The sequence below is a fragment of the Tenrec ecaudatus genome, chromosome 12 (assembly GCF_050624435.1).
Source record: "Tenrec ecaudatus isolate mTenEca1 chromosome 12, mTenEca1.hap1, whole genome shotgun sequence".
Lineage (NCBI taxonomy): Eukaryota > Metazoa > Chordata > Mammalia > Afrosoricida > Tenrecidae > Tenrec > Tenrec ecaudatus.
Window position 1 is genome coordinate 50379729 of NC_134541.1, and position 12200 is coordinate 50391928.

Consider the following 12200-nt stretch of genomic DNA (forward strand, 5'->3'; position numbering starts at 1 on the left):
TGGCCTCTGAAGAGGGGAATTAGGTGGCTACGGGGCAGGAAAAGAGGGGAACTTTTTTTTAAAATCATTTTATTAGGGATTCATACAACTCTTTTTACAATCTGTACGTACATCTTTCGTGACCAGCACATTTGTACATATGCTGCCATCATCCATTCTCAAAACACCCACTCTCCACCTGAGCCCCTGGCATCAGCTCATTTTCTCCTCCCTCCCCACTCCCCCAACCCTTGATAATTCATAAATAATTATTATTTTATCATGTTACACCATCCGACGTCTTCCTCACCCAGTTCTCCGCTGTCCGTCCTCCAGAGAGGAGGTTACATGTAGACCTTCTCTGTTTCCCGTTTCTGCCTCACCCTCCCTCCACCTTCCTGACATTGCCACTCTTACCACTCTTCCTGAGGGACTCATCAGTCCTGGATTCCCTGTATTTCCAGTTCCTATCCATGCCAGTATACATCTCCCGGTCCAGCCAGTTATGTAAAGTAGAAATGGGATCATGATATTGGTGGGGGGAGGAAGCATTGAAGAACCAGAGGAAAATTGTATGTTTCGTCGCTGCTACACTACACTCTGACTGGTTCGTCACCTCCCCATAACCTTTTTGCAAGAGGATATCCAATTTTCCCCCATGGGCCCTGGGTCCCCACTCTGCACTCCCCCTCATTCACAATGCTATGATTTTTTTTTCTCTTTGATGCCTGATACCTGATCCCTTCGATGCCTTGTCATCTCACAGGCTGGTGTGCATTTTCCATGTGGGCTTTCTTGTTTTTTAGTTAGATGACCCCTTGTTTATCTTCCAGCCTATGGGACCCTAGATTCTATATATTTGACAACTGGGCACCATCAGCTTTCTTCACCGCACTTTGCCTTGCACCTACTTTGTCTTCAGCATTTGTGTCGGGGTAAGCTGGTGTGCTTCCTTCTTGTGGGCTTTTTTGTTTCTTAGTTAGCTGGCCGCCTAATTGTCTTCAAGCCTTTAAGACCCCTGATGCTATATCATCTGATAGCCAGGCACCATCAGCTTTGTTTGCAACTTTTGCTTATGCACCCACTTTGTTCTTAGTGATCTAGTTGGGACAGGCCAGTGTACTGCTTTTATGTGGGTTTTGTTGTCTCAGCTAAGATGGCTGCTTGTTTATCTTCGGGTGCTATATCTTTTGGTAGCTGGGCACTCTCAGCTTTCTTCACCACATTTGCTTGTGCACCCATTGTCTTCAGCAACTTCAGGTGCTATATCTTTTGGTAGCCTGGCACCATCAGCTTTCTTTACCACATTTACCTGTGCACCCATTGTCATCAGCAATCGTGCCAGGCAGGTGAGCATCTCAGACTGCCGAATTGTTAGAACAAAGTGTTCTTGTGTTGAGGGAGTACTTGAGCAGGGGCCCACTGTCCATCTGTTTCCTTAATACTAAACCTTTAAATATATGTACATAGATCTCTTCCCCCCTTGTTGTATATAAATATATTTACATCTTTGCATGTCTGTATTTAAATCTCTATGACTACCCTTTGCCTCCTAGTTCCTTCATCTGTTTCTTTGTACCTTCCTCTTGTCCCACTATCATGTTCTGCCCTCATTTGGGTTTTAGGAATTCCTCTCAGTTACATTGCCCTTGATCCAGCCCTGCCCGATCTCCCACAACCTCCTTGAGACTGATTTTGGATCACTTGCTATTCCCTTGTCCCTGGGCTTGTTAACATCCTCTTCCTTTCCCCCGCCACCCTTACCCCCATGTCCGCCCAGAACTGTCATCCCGCTGTTCTCTCGTTTGGCCTGCTTACTCTGCGCACCCCTTCCAGGTAGACATGCTATGTACCATCACAAAATCGAGTACTGCGAAGCACCAACAGAAAGTAAAACAATAGCTACAACAACAACAACAACAACACACACACACACACGTGTTAATAGTTCAAGGTCTGTTTGTTTTCCTTCACAGGTGCTTTCCAGTCAAGTCTGATGAAGTGCCATGCCCTGGCACCTCCTCTATCTCTGGGGACTTCATTGTTCTGCTTCCCCCACCGCTCTGCTGCATGTCCCCAGGGGCTGGCTTCAGCGTGGTGAGCTCATGGTGGGCACAATTGCCACTGTGTGTCTCTAGTGTTGTCCCCAATGGTGCTATGGGTCAATCAGGAACGCTGTGTCCCATGGTGGGACCGGCCCTGTGGTCATCTCTGTGCACTGCTGTTCTGAGCAGGAACATTGTCCTCAGGGCTTGGTGAGCCAGGATGTGTATCACTTTTTTTTCCCCTATGCCCCCTCGTTGGCTCCTGTGTGCTCTGACCAGACCAGTCCTCTTCCCCTCTTCTTGAGCTGTAGCGTCAGTGCTGTCCTCTTCAGTGAATTCTTCTTGGGGGTGGGGGTTGGGGGGGTGTTGCTGTCAACTTAGTTGGTAATGTGGCCAGCCCCTCAGGCCAAGGTAGACTTTCATTGTATAATACATTGTATAATACCTTTGACATATTTTAGCTTTGGATGATATAATTTTTACTTATTGAAAAGTAAAATATAAAAGAATATTCTAAAGGAAATTAAGAATAAACCATTACAAAAGCATACATAGAATTCATCACACACTAAGGTATACTGGGAAACAACCATGTGGTATTGGTGGCTCATATTATCATTTTTTTAAAAAGTTCCTCTCAAACTCAATTCCCAAACCTCAGACACACATTTCGTACACATATGAGAAAGAAAGGCCCAGGGAAACACAGAGCTGGATGACTTCTCTAGCAATCATCCAGGCTGAGACAAGTTAGGTGAGTAGGTCCAAGAGATCTTGGCCGAGCTTAGCAGCAAAGAGTGAGGTGATAAGGTCATCCCCCATTTCCAGAGCAAGGTCATATGCTGTCTGGCCTTTCATGTTTTTCTTTTGGATGCTTGCATTACATCTGTAAGGGAAACAGACAGGAGCTTAAGGACTCAAGTATTTAAAACTGAGGGTCTGACTCTTCTCTGCGACAGAGGCCAGTCTAGGCACCTCCCAGGCCCACTTCCCAAAACCTCTCACTAGGAAGCCACCCCAATGACCTCAGCTTTCAGGGATGTTCCTATCCTGAGATCGTGTGAAGGCCCTGTGACTACTAAATGATCAATCATCAGCCCTTCCCTTTGCATCAAAGTCTATAATTGATCAGGGCAACATTGTTCCTATAATTTTAAAAGCCCTTAGTGTCCTGTAACTGTGGTGGGATGGTAGTTTGTGTCACTGGGGTCAATCAGTAGGACTCAGTGTGGCCCTCAAACATGTTGCCCAAAACCCAAATAACATACCCCAGCAAAGCACCAATGCACTTCCTTCCTTCTGGGCCAAGCAGAATGGCTTCATGAAGAGCTGTATTTTTGAGCCTGTTTGGGGCAAAGAAATATCTTTTTGAGGACTAAATCCTTCATTAGCATCATCAGGAAATTGGAGCCGGAGCGTGGGATCAAAATGGCCTTGATTTCATCCACTGACCTACTGAACTAACCTGAGAAAATCCTTTCAGTTTCCCCCTCTCTTTCCTTGGAGAAATAGTGAGAGTGGGTAAATTCTGAGACTAGATAAACTAGAAAGTTAAAACTCTTATTAATTTTTAAATATGAGAAATCCTACAAGGTTCTAGTTTTTAGTAGCTTTAAATGCTATAAATACTTATTTAGTTAATTAGCCAGAAGAGTGTATATTGGGCCCAGTCTCAACTTTGCCTTGGACCTTTTCTTGGCATTGTTTATAACATAAGCAATATACATACTCTGTATGATAATAACTTTGGGGGGGGGCTAAAGCTCCTTTTCTTTTTTAAAAAATCATTTTATTAGTGGCTTATACAACTCCCATCACAATTCATACATACATCAATTGTGTAAAACACATTTGTACATTCATTGCCCTCACCATTCTCAAAACACTTGCTCTCCACTTAAGTCCCTGGCATTAGCTCCTCATTTTTCCCCTCCCTCCCCTTTTCCCCCTCCCCCATGAACCCTTTAATAATTTAAAAATTACTCTTGTCATATAGAAGCTCCTTTTCTTATACAAGAAAAATGACTTTAGTTTCAATGAGTTTGGTTTATATGATATGAACATAAACATACATCTTAGAACTCAGCAAGTTTAAGAGCTGCAATGTAAGGTTGTCTCTTCACTTTGCATGATTAGGTTGGAACTAGGGAGTGAAGGGTGGATGGCTTAAATCCAGGATTGGGGTGGGGTGGGGTGGTGGTACCTGCATTCTAGAACACCTTACCCAGAGGTGGCAGGAATGATGGAAGGTGATTGAAATATGGAATGGTATGATTAAATCCCAACTAAAATTTTCTTTCAAATGTGGCAGGATATTAGATTAACACGCAAAAATTACTCAGATTTCTATACACTAACAAAGAAGGCTCTGAAAAAGAAATCAAGACAACAATGTCATTTACCATATCCACATTAAAGATGAAACACTTAGGTATAAACTAGCTAGAGAAACAAAATATCGTATATACTTCAGTATAAGCTGGCCAGAATATCAGCCAAGGCATCTAATTTTACCACAAAAACTGCATTAAAAATGTGCTAAAAAACTCGGCTTATACACGAGTATATATGGTAACTACACAAAGAAAACTCAGAATATTACTACACGAAACCACAGAAGCACAGAAGAGTAGTCCATGTTCATGGATGACCCTGCACCACCGAGTCAAGTCATAACTCAGATTGACCCTATAAGTTGAAAGAACTGCCCCTATGGGTTTCTGAGACTCTATGGGAATAGAATGCCTCATCTTTCTCAATAGATTGGTTGATGGTATTGAACTTCTGACCTTGCAGTTAGTGGGAAGGCTTAGTACGGTGAAAATATATTATCCAAAGCAATCTGTAAATACAAGGCAATTCTGATCCAGATATATGAAATTAATAATTAGTTTTTCCATTTCTTTAAAGAACAAAGTTGATATCTGAATAAAAATAAGCTTAAGATGGATCAAAGAACTATATATAAATCCTAGAGTTATTAAAGATTATCAAATAGGGATGCAGGGCACAGATATACTATCAAACATAATGGAGGAAGCACACAGAGTGGAAGACAAAATAGATGACTAGGACCTACTAAATATGAGATACTATGTACAACAAAAGAGTAAAAAGAGAACCCATGGACTGGGGAAACATTTTTTGTAACAACACACCAGACAAGGGATTAATCTCTAAAATCTGTAGGCAACTACAGTACTCCAGTAAGAAAAAGACAAACAACCCAATTAAAAAATGGGCAAAGGTTATGAACAGACTGTTCACCGAAGACGACATCCAAATGGCTAGCAAACACGAACAGCTGCTCAGGATCATTAGCCATCCTGGAGATGCAAATCAAAACAATGATGTAATACCCCCTGCCACTGACAGCAAAACTGTAAAAAAGAAAACTACAAATGTTAGAGAGAGTGTGGAGAGATTAGAACCCTCAGAATTGTCATATGTACAACCACTGTAGAACTGATATGACACCAGCTCAAACAATTGGAAATAGAAATTCCATTAAGATCCACCAATATCTCTGCTGAGCACATACCCTCTATAAGTAAGAGTTATAGCATACACAGACATATGCACACTCATGTTCATCGCAACACTGTTCATAGTAGCAAGAAGATGGAAACAACAAAAATGCCCATCAGTACAAGAATGGGTGAAGAAACTGAAACCAGGAAGCATGGATAGACCTGGAGAACATTACGCTGAAGGAAATAAGTCCATTGCAAAAGGATGAATATTGTAAGAGACCACTGGTTTAAGGAAAAGAACTAAGGTAAGGGTTTCTATACCAAAGGGAACAAACTTTGGAGGTTACCAAGGGGATGAGGGTTAGGGGGGGAAGATGAAGCTATAGGCTAGAGGGGTGACAGTATTAACTTGGGTGAAGGGAAAGAAAGTAATCCACAAGAGGGAGAAGAGAAATCAAAGGAGGTGGGTAGGGTAGGCTACTTGAAGGGAAGGAGGTGTTGATGGGTGGTTTAAACTATTCAATGTTAGATCTGAAAGATAAAACCCCCAACTAATTCACACACCAAAATTGTTTGTTTAAAAACAATAGACTTATAAACAGGACATGTAGTAAAAGGTTCACCTTTTGATATTTTTGTTTAGTAAAAGTTTCAGTGATTTTGTAGCAATAATCTTGCCCGCTTACAACATTTCTTTCATTAGTTTCATGAGCATATTTCCACAGGTTAAAATGGGATCTTTAAAAAAAATCTATCCTAGGAGTTCAAATTATGATGAAAGTATTTATTTCTCAGTTGGTCCATATTGGAAGAAACCCAGAGTGCTCCTTAGAGGCAAGGAGGGCAGACTTCATCTTACATACTTATTACATATTGTCAGGAAAGACCAGGCCCTGGAGGACATCCGGTTTGGTAAAGTGGAGGGCAGCCAAGAAAGGGAAGGTCCTCAAGGAGTTGGATTGACCCAGTGGCTACGTCAATGGGCTCAGGCATAGGAACAATTGTGAGGATGGCACAGGACCATGCAGTGTTTCATTCTGTTGTGCATAAGGTCACTATGCATCAGAGTCTACTTAATGGCACCTAACAACATTTATTAACATCCCATGGATTACAGATTTATCTGGACCACAGCAATGTATGTTCTCAAGTTAAAAAAAAAAAGGATCTTTTAAAAAAGTTATAAACAGTAAAGCAATAATCAATTTGTTTACTCAAATTTAGAAATCAGAAGCATAATAAGCCTTTTATGAAGAAAATCCAAATGAATGAAAATGGTCAAGGGGGAACTGATTACAGGGATCTACATATAACTTCCTCCCTGGGGGACAGAGAACAGAGAAGTGGGTAAAGGGAGATGTCTGACAGTATATGACAAAATAATAATTTATAAATTATCAAGGGTTCATGAGGGAGGGAGCATCGAGGAGGGAGCGGAGAAAATGAGGAGCTGAGGCCAGGGGCTTAAGTGGAGAGCAAATGTTTTGAGAATGATGAGGGCAATGAATATACAAATGTGCAAAAAAACAAAACAAAACAAAAAAAACAAATGTGCTTTGCACAGTTGATGTATGTATGGATTGTGATGAGTTGTATGATTCCCAATAAAATGATTTTTTAAAAAGAAAGTAATGCAGGAGAATGGTTGATAATCATATCTAACATAAAATGACAATGATGTCTTTACAGTGAACCAGAGACATATAATAACCATAGATGCAGGAATGGGTCTGGGGCTTGCACTTAATTCTAGCCTAATCTAAGAACAATTAGTTCTTATAATATGGTCCTGCTTGACACTCACCTTCATAGAGATCACTGAAGATATGAGAGCAAAGTGTGGTGAAAAACTAGATGGGGCCCAGCTATCCCAGAAAGAATAAGGACTTACCTTCCAACAAGCAGCCACCTAAATGAGGCATCAACTAAGTCCACATAAAAGAAGCACACCAGCCTGTGTGATCCAAGGATTTTAAATAATAAAACCAAAATCATTATTTAAAAAAAAGAAAAGAAAATGGTCATCAAACCATATTCACTTTCCTAGAGTCTAATTACATTCACAATGACCCTATAATTGAGTTGAACTGTCTCTCTGGGTTTTCAAGACTATAACTCTTTACACAAGCAGAAAGCCTTGTCTTTCTCCCACAGAGGGGCTGGTGATTTCAAACTGCTCAATATGTAACCTCTACCTTACCAGGAATCTGTAAATGGTCTCAGGTAGTTTTCATTTAATAGGTATATGCTTAGATTCATTCTGTTGCAATGAAGCCCTGTGAGTTGCTAGTTTCCAGCAACATAGCCAGGCTCTCCTGTCAACATGCTTACTCACAGCCCTGACTGCTGGTCGACATGTGCTCCTCTCTGCACAAGAACCGGAATTGCTTCATGATGCTTGTTCATAACAGCCACGGTGATAAGAGGCCGGTCTTCGTGATCACTGCAGTTGGGATCTGCCCCCTGCCGTATATAGAAGAAAAGCTTGCCACAAAACCAACAAAATGCAGCAGCAGCAAGTCACTATATCCTCACATGTGTAGTCAACAGTACGTAATGGTAAAAGGTCTTATGGAACTAAACTACTTTTAGATCAAAAGAAAAGAGAAACAGAAACTTAAGGTTTTATTATTGTGGTTAATTGCTACAGACTCCACCTTATGGTGACCTTATATATAACAGACAAAGTATTTCCTGGTCTCCTACCATGTTCAGCTCTATTATTGTGGCTATTTTGTCAGTCCATGTTATTGAGGGAAACCCTAAGACTCAATCTACAATGAATAAAGCTCCCAAATCACCTGGTAAAAGCTTCTGCCTCCTACATCAGGAGATACAAACACCCCTGACAACATTATTTCTTCAGGGACCCCAGGCTGAAGGTCGCATAATGTTACAGACCAGGAATTATGTAAATTTTCATACATGTTACTTCGACCCCCTTTTCTTCCTAGTTTCTTTGCTATGAAAACTAGAAACAATATAATGCTCTTAACTACTCATTTAATTTATTCTCAAATATTTCTAAAATTAAATGGCACTAATTTTGACAATACCGAATAAAACTTCCACCTGGAAGAGACTAGATGTGATGCACTCACTTCATCGAGCAGCTCTTCAATTACAGAGACTCTTCCTTTCCCTGCAGGCCCGACTTCCTTCAGCAGGAATCTGTTCTCCGGCTGGAGAATATACAAGGTGGTCATTTCTGTGGTCTCAAAATAGTTTTACAGGTTAAGTAGTAGTTGCCATCAGAGAGATGCAAGCCAAAATCATAATGACATACTATTTCACTCCCACTAGCATGACTAAGATAAATAACAAAACAGAACAGGAAATAACAAACGTGTAGGTAAAGATGTGAAGAAATTGGAACCCTTACTCCATTGATGGTGGGAACATCAAGAACATCACTCATGAAGAAAGCAAAAGGTCATTAAAGAGACAGGAAATAAAAGATCAAAGTGGATGACAGAAGAGACTGAGACATGCTCTTAATCATCGAGTAGCTAAGGCAAATGGAATACATGATGAAGTCAAAGCACTGAACAGGACATTTCAAATGTCAGCTCCAGTAAAATGAAATGTGCATAGAATTAGAAAATCAAAAAGGAAAAACACATTCAGCATTTCTCAAACGGAAAGAAATTTAAAAAAATTCAAGCCTCAGATTGAAACATTGAAAGTGTTTAAGGGCAAATTATTCAATGATGCAGGAAGCATCAAAAGAAGATGGAAATACAATCACTATACCCAAAAGAAGCAGTCGATATTCTACATGTCAGGAGGTAGCATATGATCAAGAACTAATAGAACTGAACTCCACTGAAAGCATTAGCCAAAATCAAGATTCCAAGAATTGATGGAATACCATCGGAAATGTTTCAACAAGCTGAAGGAGCAATGGAAGCATTTACTCGTCGATGCCAGGAAATTTGGAAAATAGCTCCTTGGCCAACTGACTGAAGAGATCCATATTTGTACCCACTCCAAGGAAAGGTGGTCCATCAGAATGCACAAACGATAGAACAGTATCATTAAAATGACATGCAAGTACAATTTTGCTTTAGATCATCTAACAAAAGTTGCAGGAGTATATTGACAGGGAGTTACCAGAGCTTCAGGCCGGATTCAGAAAAGGACGTGAAATAAGTGATGTCATTGCTGATATCAGATGGATCTTGGTTCAAAGCAGAGAATACCAGAAAGATGTTTACTTGTGCTTCACTGATTATGCCAAGGCATTAGACTGTGGGGATCATAACACACTATAAAGAGCCTAGCGAAGAACAGGAATTCTAGAACACTTCATTGTGGTCATGTGGAACTTGTGAATCAATCAAGAGGCAGTTGAGCGAACTTAAGGGAATAATAATGATACATGGTTTTAAATCAGGAAATGTGGACATCAGGGTTGTATCCTCTCACCATACTTATTCAATCTGTATTCTGAGAAAATCATCAGAGAAGCTGGACTATATAAATAATGTGGCATCAGAGTTGGAGGAAAGCTTATTAACAACTTCTGATGTTCAGGTAGATACAACCTTGCTTGCTTAAAGTGTGGAGGACTTGAAGCATTTGCTGACAAAGACCAAGGATTGTAGTCTTCAGTATGAATTACAACTCTAAAGAAGACTGAAATTCTCACAACTGGACCACCAATAGTTAATTAACATCATGATAAAATGGAGAAAAGATGGAAGTTGTCAAGAATTCCGTATTGCTTATATCCACAAGCAATTCTCATAAAAACAGTAGTCAAGAGACTGAATGATGCCTTACATTGGGGTGGGTAAATCTGCTTCACAAGACCTCTTTAGAGTATTGAAAATCAGGGAGGTTACTTTGTGGACTAAGGTGTGTCTAACCCAAGTCATGGTTCATTCAATCGCCTCATATGCATGTAAAAGTTGAACACTGAATAAAGAAGACAGAAGGAGAATCAGTGCATTTGAATTGTGGTTTTGGTGAAGAATACGGAAAGTATCATGGTCTGCTTAAAGGACAAGCAAACTTGTCTTGGAAGTTTGGCCAGAGTGCTCCTCAGAGCATAAGGTAAGTATGAAGGCTGATGTGGGCACCACTAAGAAGGCTTTGAGGTTTGGTTAGTTGAAGCAGGGGACAAGAATTGCCACCACGGCCTATCTCCATCTTAGACTATGATGCACAGGTTTGTTCCTCATCGCATATGTTCATATAGTACAGGCGAAAAGAACCAACTGAAAGACTGGGTAGTGGTCTAACCATCGGCATCCGCTATCCCTTTACCCAAAACTCCCAGTGAAATTGTTTATGGACCATAAACTAAAAAGAGCTTTTGAAATTCTAAAAATATAACATCAGTGGATTAGAAATTTTGAGGAATCACAAGAACACTGAAAGTAAATGAAATCTGACAGAGAAATCAAGGTAAAGAACAAGCAGTGAAGACACCAGAGTTAGGAGTATTTCCTAGAGAAAGTCAAAGTTCACCAATACATATGGCAGCTGTTAGATGCAGGCTGAATTAATGATGTTCTATTAAAGGGCTTTATTGTGAATAGCTGCGCTGGCTAGTGTCCTCCCCTTCTCAACCATACAAGAAGGGCAGGAAACTTTACTTCCTTGCTTAAATCCTGAGAACTAAAAAGTAAGTGGTTTGGGTGACAAAGGTGTCACTGGAAGCACTGGGACTCAGGAATAAAAGTGAGCAAAACCTACATTGCCATAAACAGCACAGGGGAGTGTGGAGGGTAAAGACAGACAGGCCTCTCCAGCCAGGAATGAAATACACAAAAGCACTGCACCACCAGCCCCATGACCACTCTCACAGTGACAATTTAGAGGACCACATGGCTTTACCCTTACTCCCTGATCCAAGGAAATTGGTCTACTCATGTGCCCTGCTCAAGCATACAAGCCTCACGCCCATCTTACCACTCATGCCAGGCACCTGCACTAATCAGAATACCCCTTCATTGATCAACATCGCAAGGCAATGAAGGGCCATCACTACTTAAAACAGAGAAGGAATTAAATAGGCAAAAAGATTAATCCAGAAGAAATGGAGGTGAGTTAAGAAATCTTGAGATTTTTGAGAGGTTTCTACCTCAATAAAAAGAGACTGTCGGAAAAAGGATCGTTTGGTCAGCTAATGGACTGTCAGCTAAGCACATATGGAAAACATAGTAAAAGTGAAAAAATTGTATCAAAAGGAAAATAAAGTAATTAAATACATTTTAAAAAATTAAAAAAAGAGACTGTCATTTTCACAAGGAAGAGGGAAGAGAAAAGACAAACATTTTATGCCATTAATAAATGTGAGAACAAAATGTTAAATAGGCAGACTGAAGAAGATAGCAACAAGGTGTACACATTACCATAAGCTGTTTCTCCTCTTGACATTTTTTGACCTTGAAGTTCTTTGTCTTCCTGGGTTTTTCAGTGGCATCTGAGGCACTCTGGCTGCAGTCACTTACTGAAATGACAGAGAGCTGAGGTCGAAAATCTTATTCCCCACAGGCAAAGAGCTACCCTATGGCAATGTCACTCAGGACTACTTTGAGATAGTCTTCTTTGATTAAAACTAGCAGGCAGGGCTCCTGGAGCCATTTCCCTCAGTCTAAAACAGAGGAAAGGGTGAAAAGGGAGACACTAGAAGGGACTATAGTTTTTAAGAACACCCCCAAATGAATCTGCCCAAGTCCTATAAAGAACAGCA

At 40.6% G+C, this 12200-nt stretch overlaps 1 protein-coding gene across 1 annotated transcript in view; it reads right to left on the reverse strand.

Moving 5' to 3' along the window:
• Positions 1-265: 265 nt before the first annotated feature.
• The window catches only part of DZANK1 (double zinc ribbon and ankyrin repeat domains 1), a 99701-nt gene continuing 87766 nt past the window's right edge, over positions 266-12200 (reverse strand). Inside the window, exons 16-20 of the mRNA XM_075527978.1 lie at positions 11860-11957; positions 8599-8679; positions 7833-7960; positions 3293-3367; positions 266-2910 (exon numbers count right to left, since the gene is read on the reverse strand). Coding sequence (XP_075384093.1) covers positions 2775-2910; positions 3293-3367; positions 7833-7960; positions 8599-8679; positions 11860-11957 — 518 coding nt within the window. The 3' untranslated portion in view covers positions 266-2774. The remainder of the gene's footprint in view (positions 2911-3292; positions 3368-7832; positions 7961-8598; positions 8680-11859; positions 11958-12200) is intronic.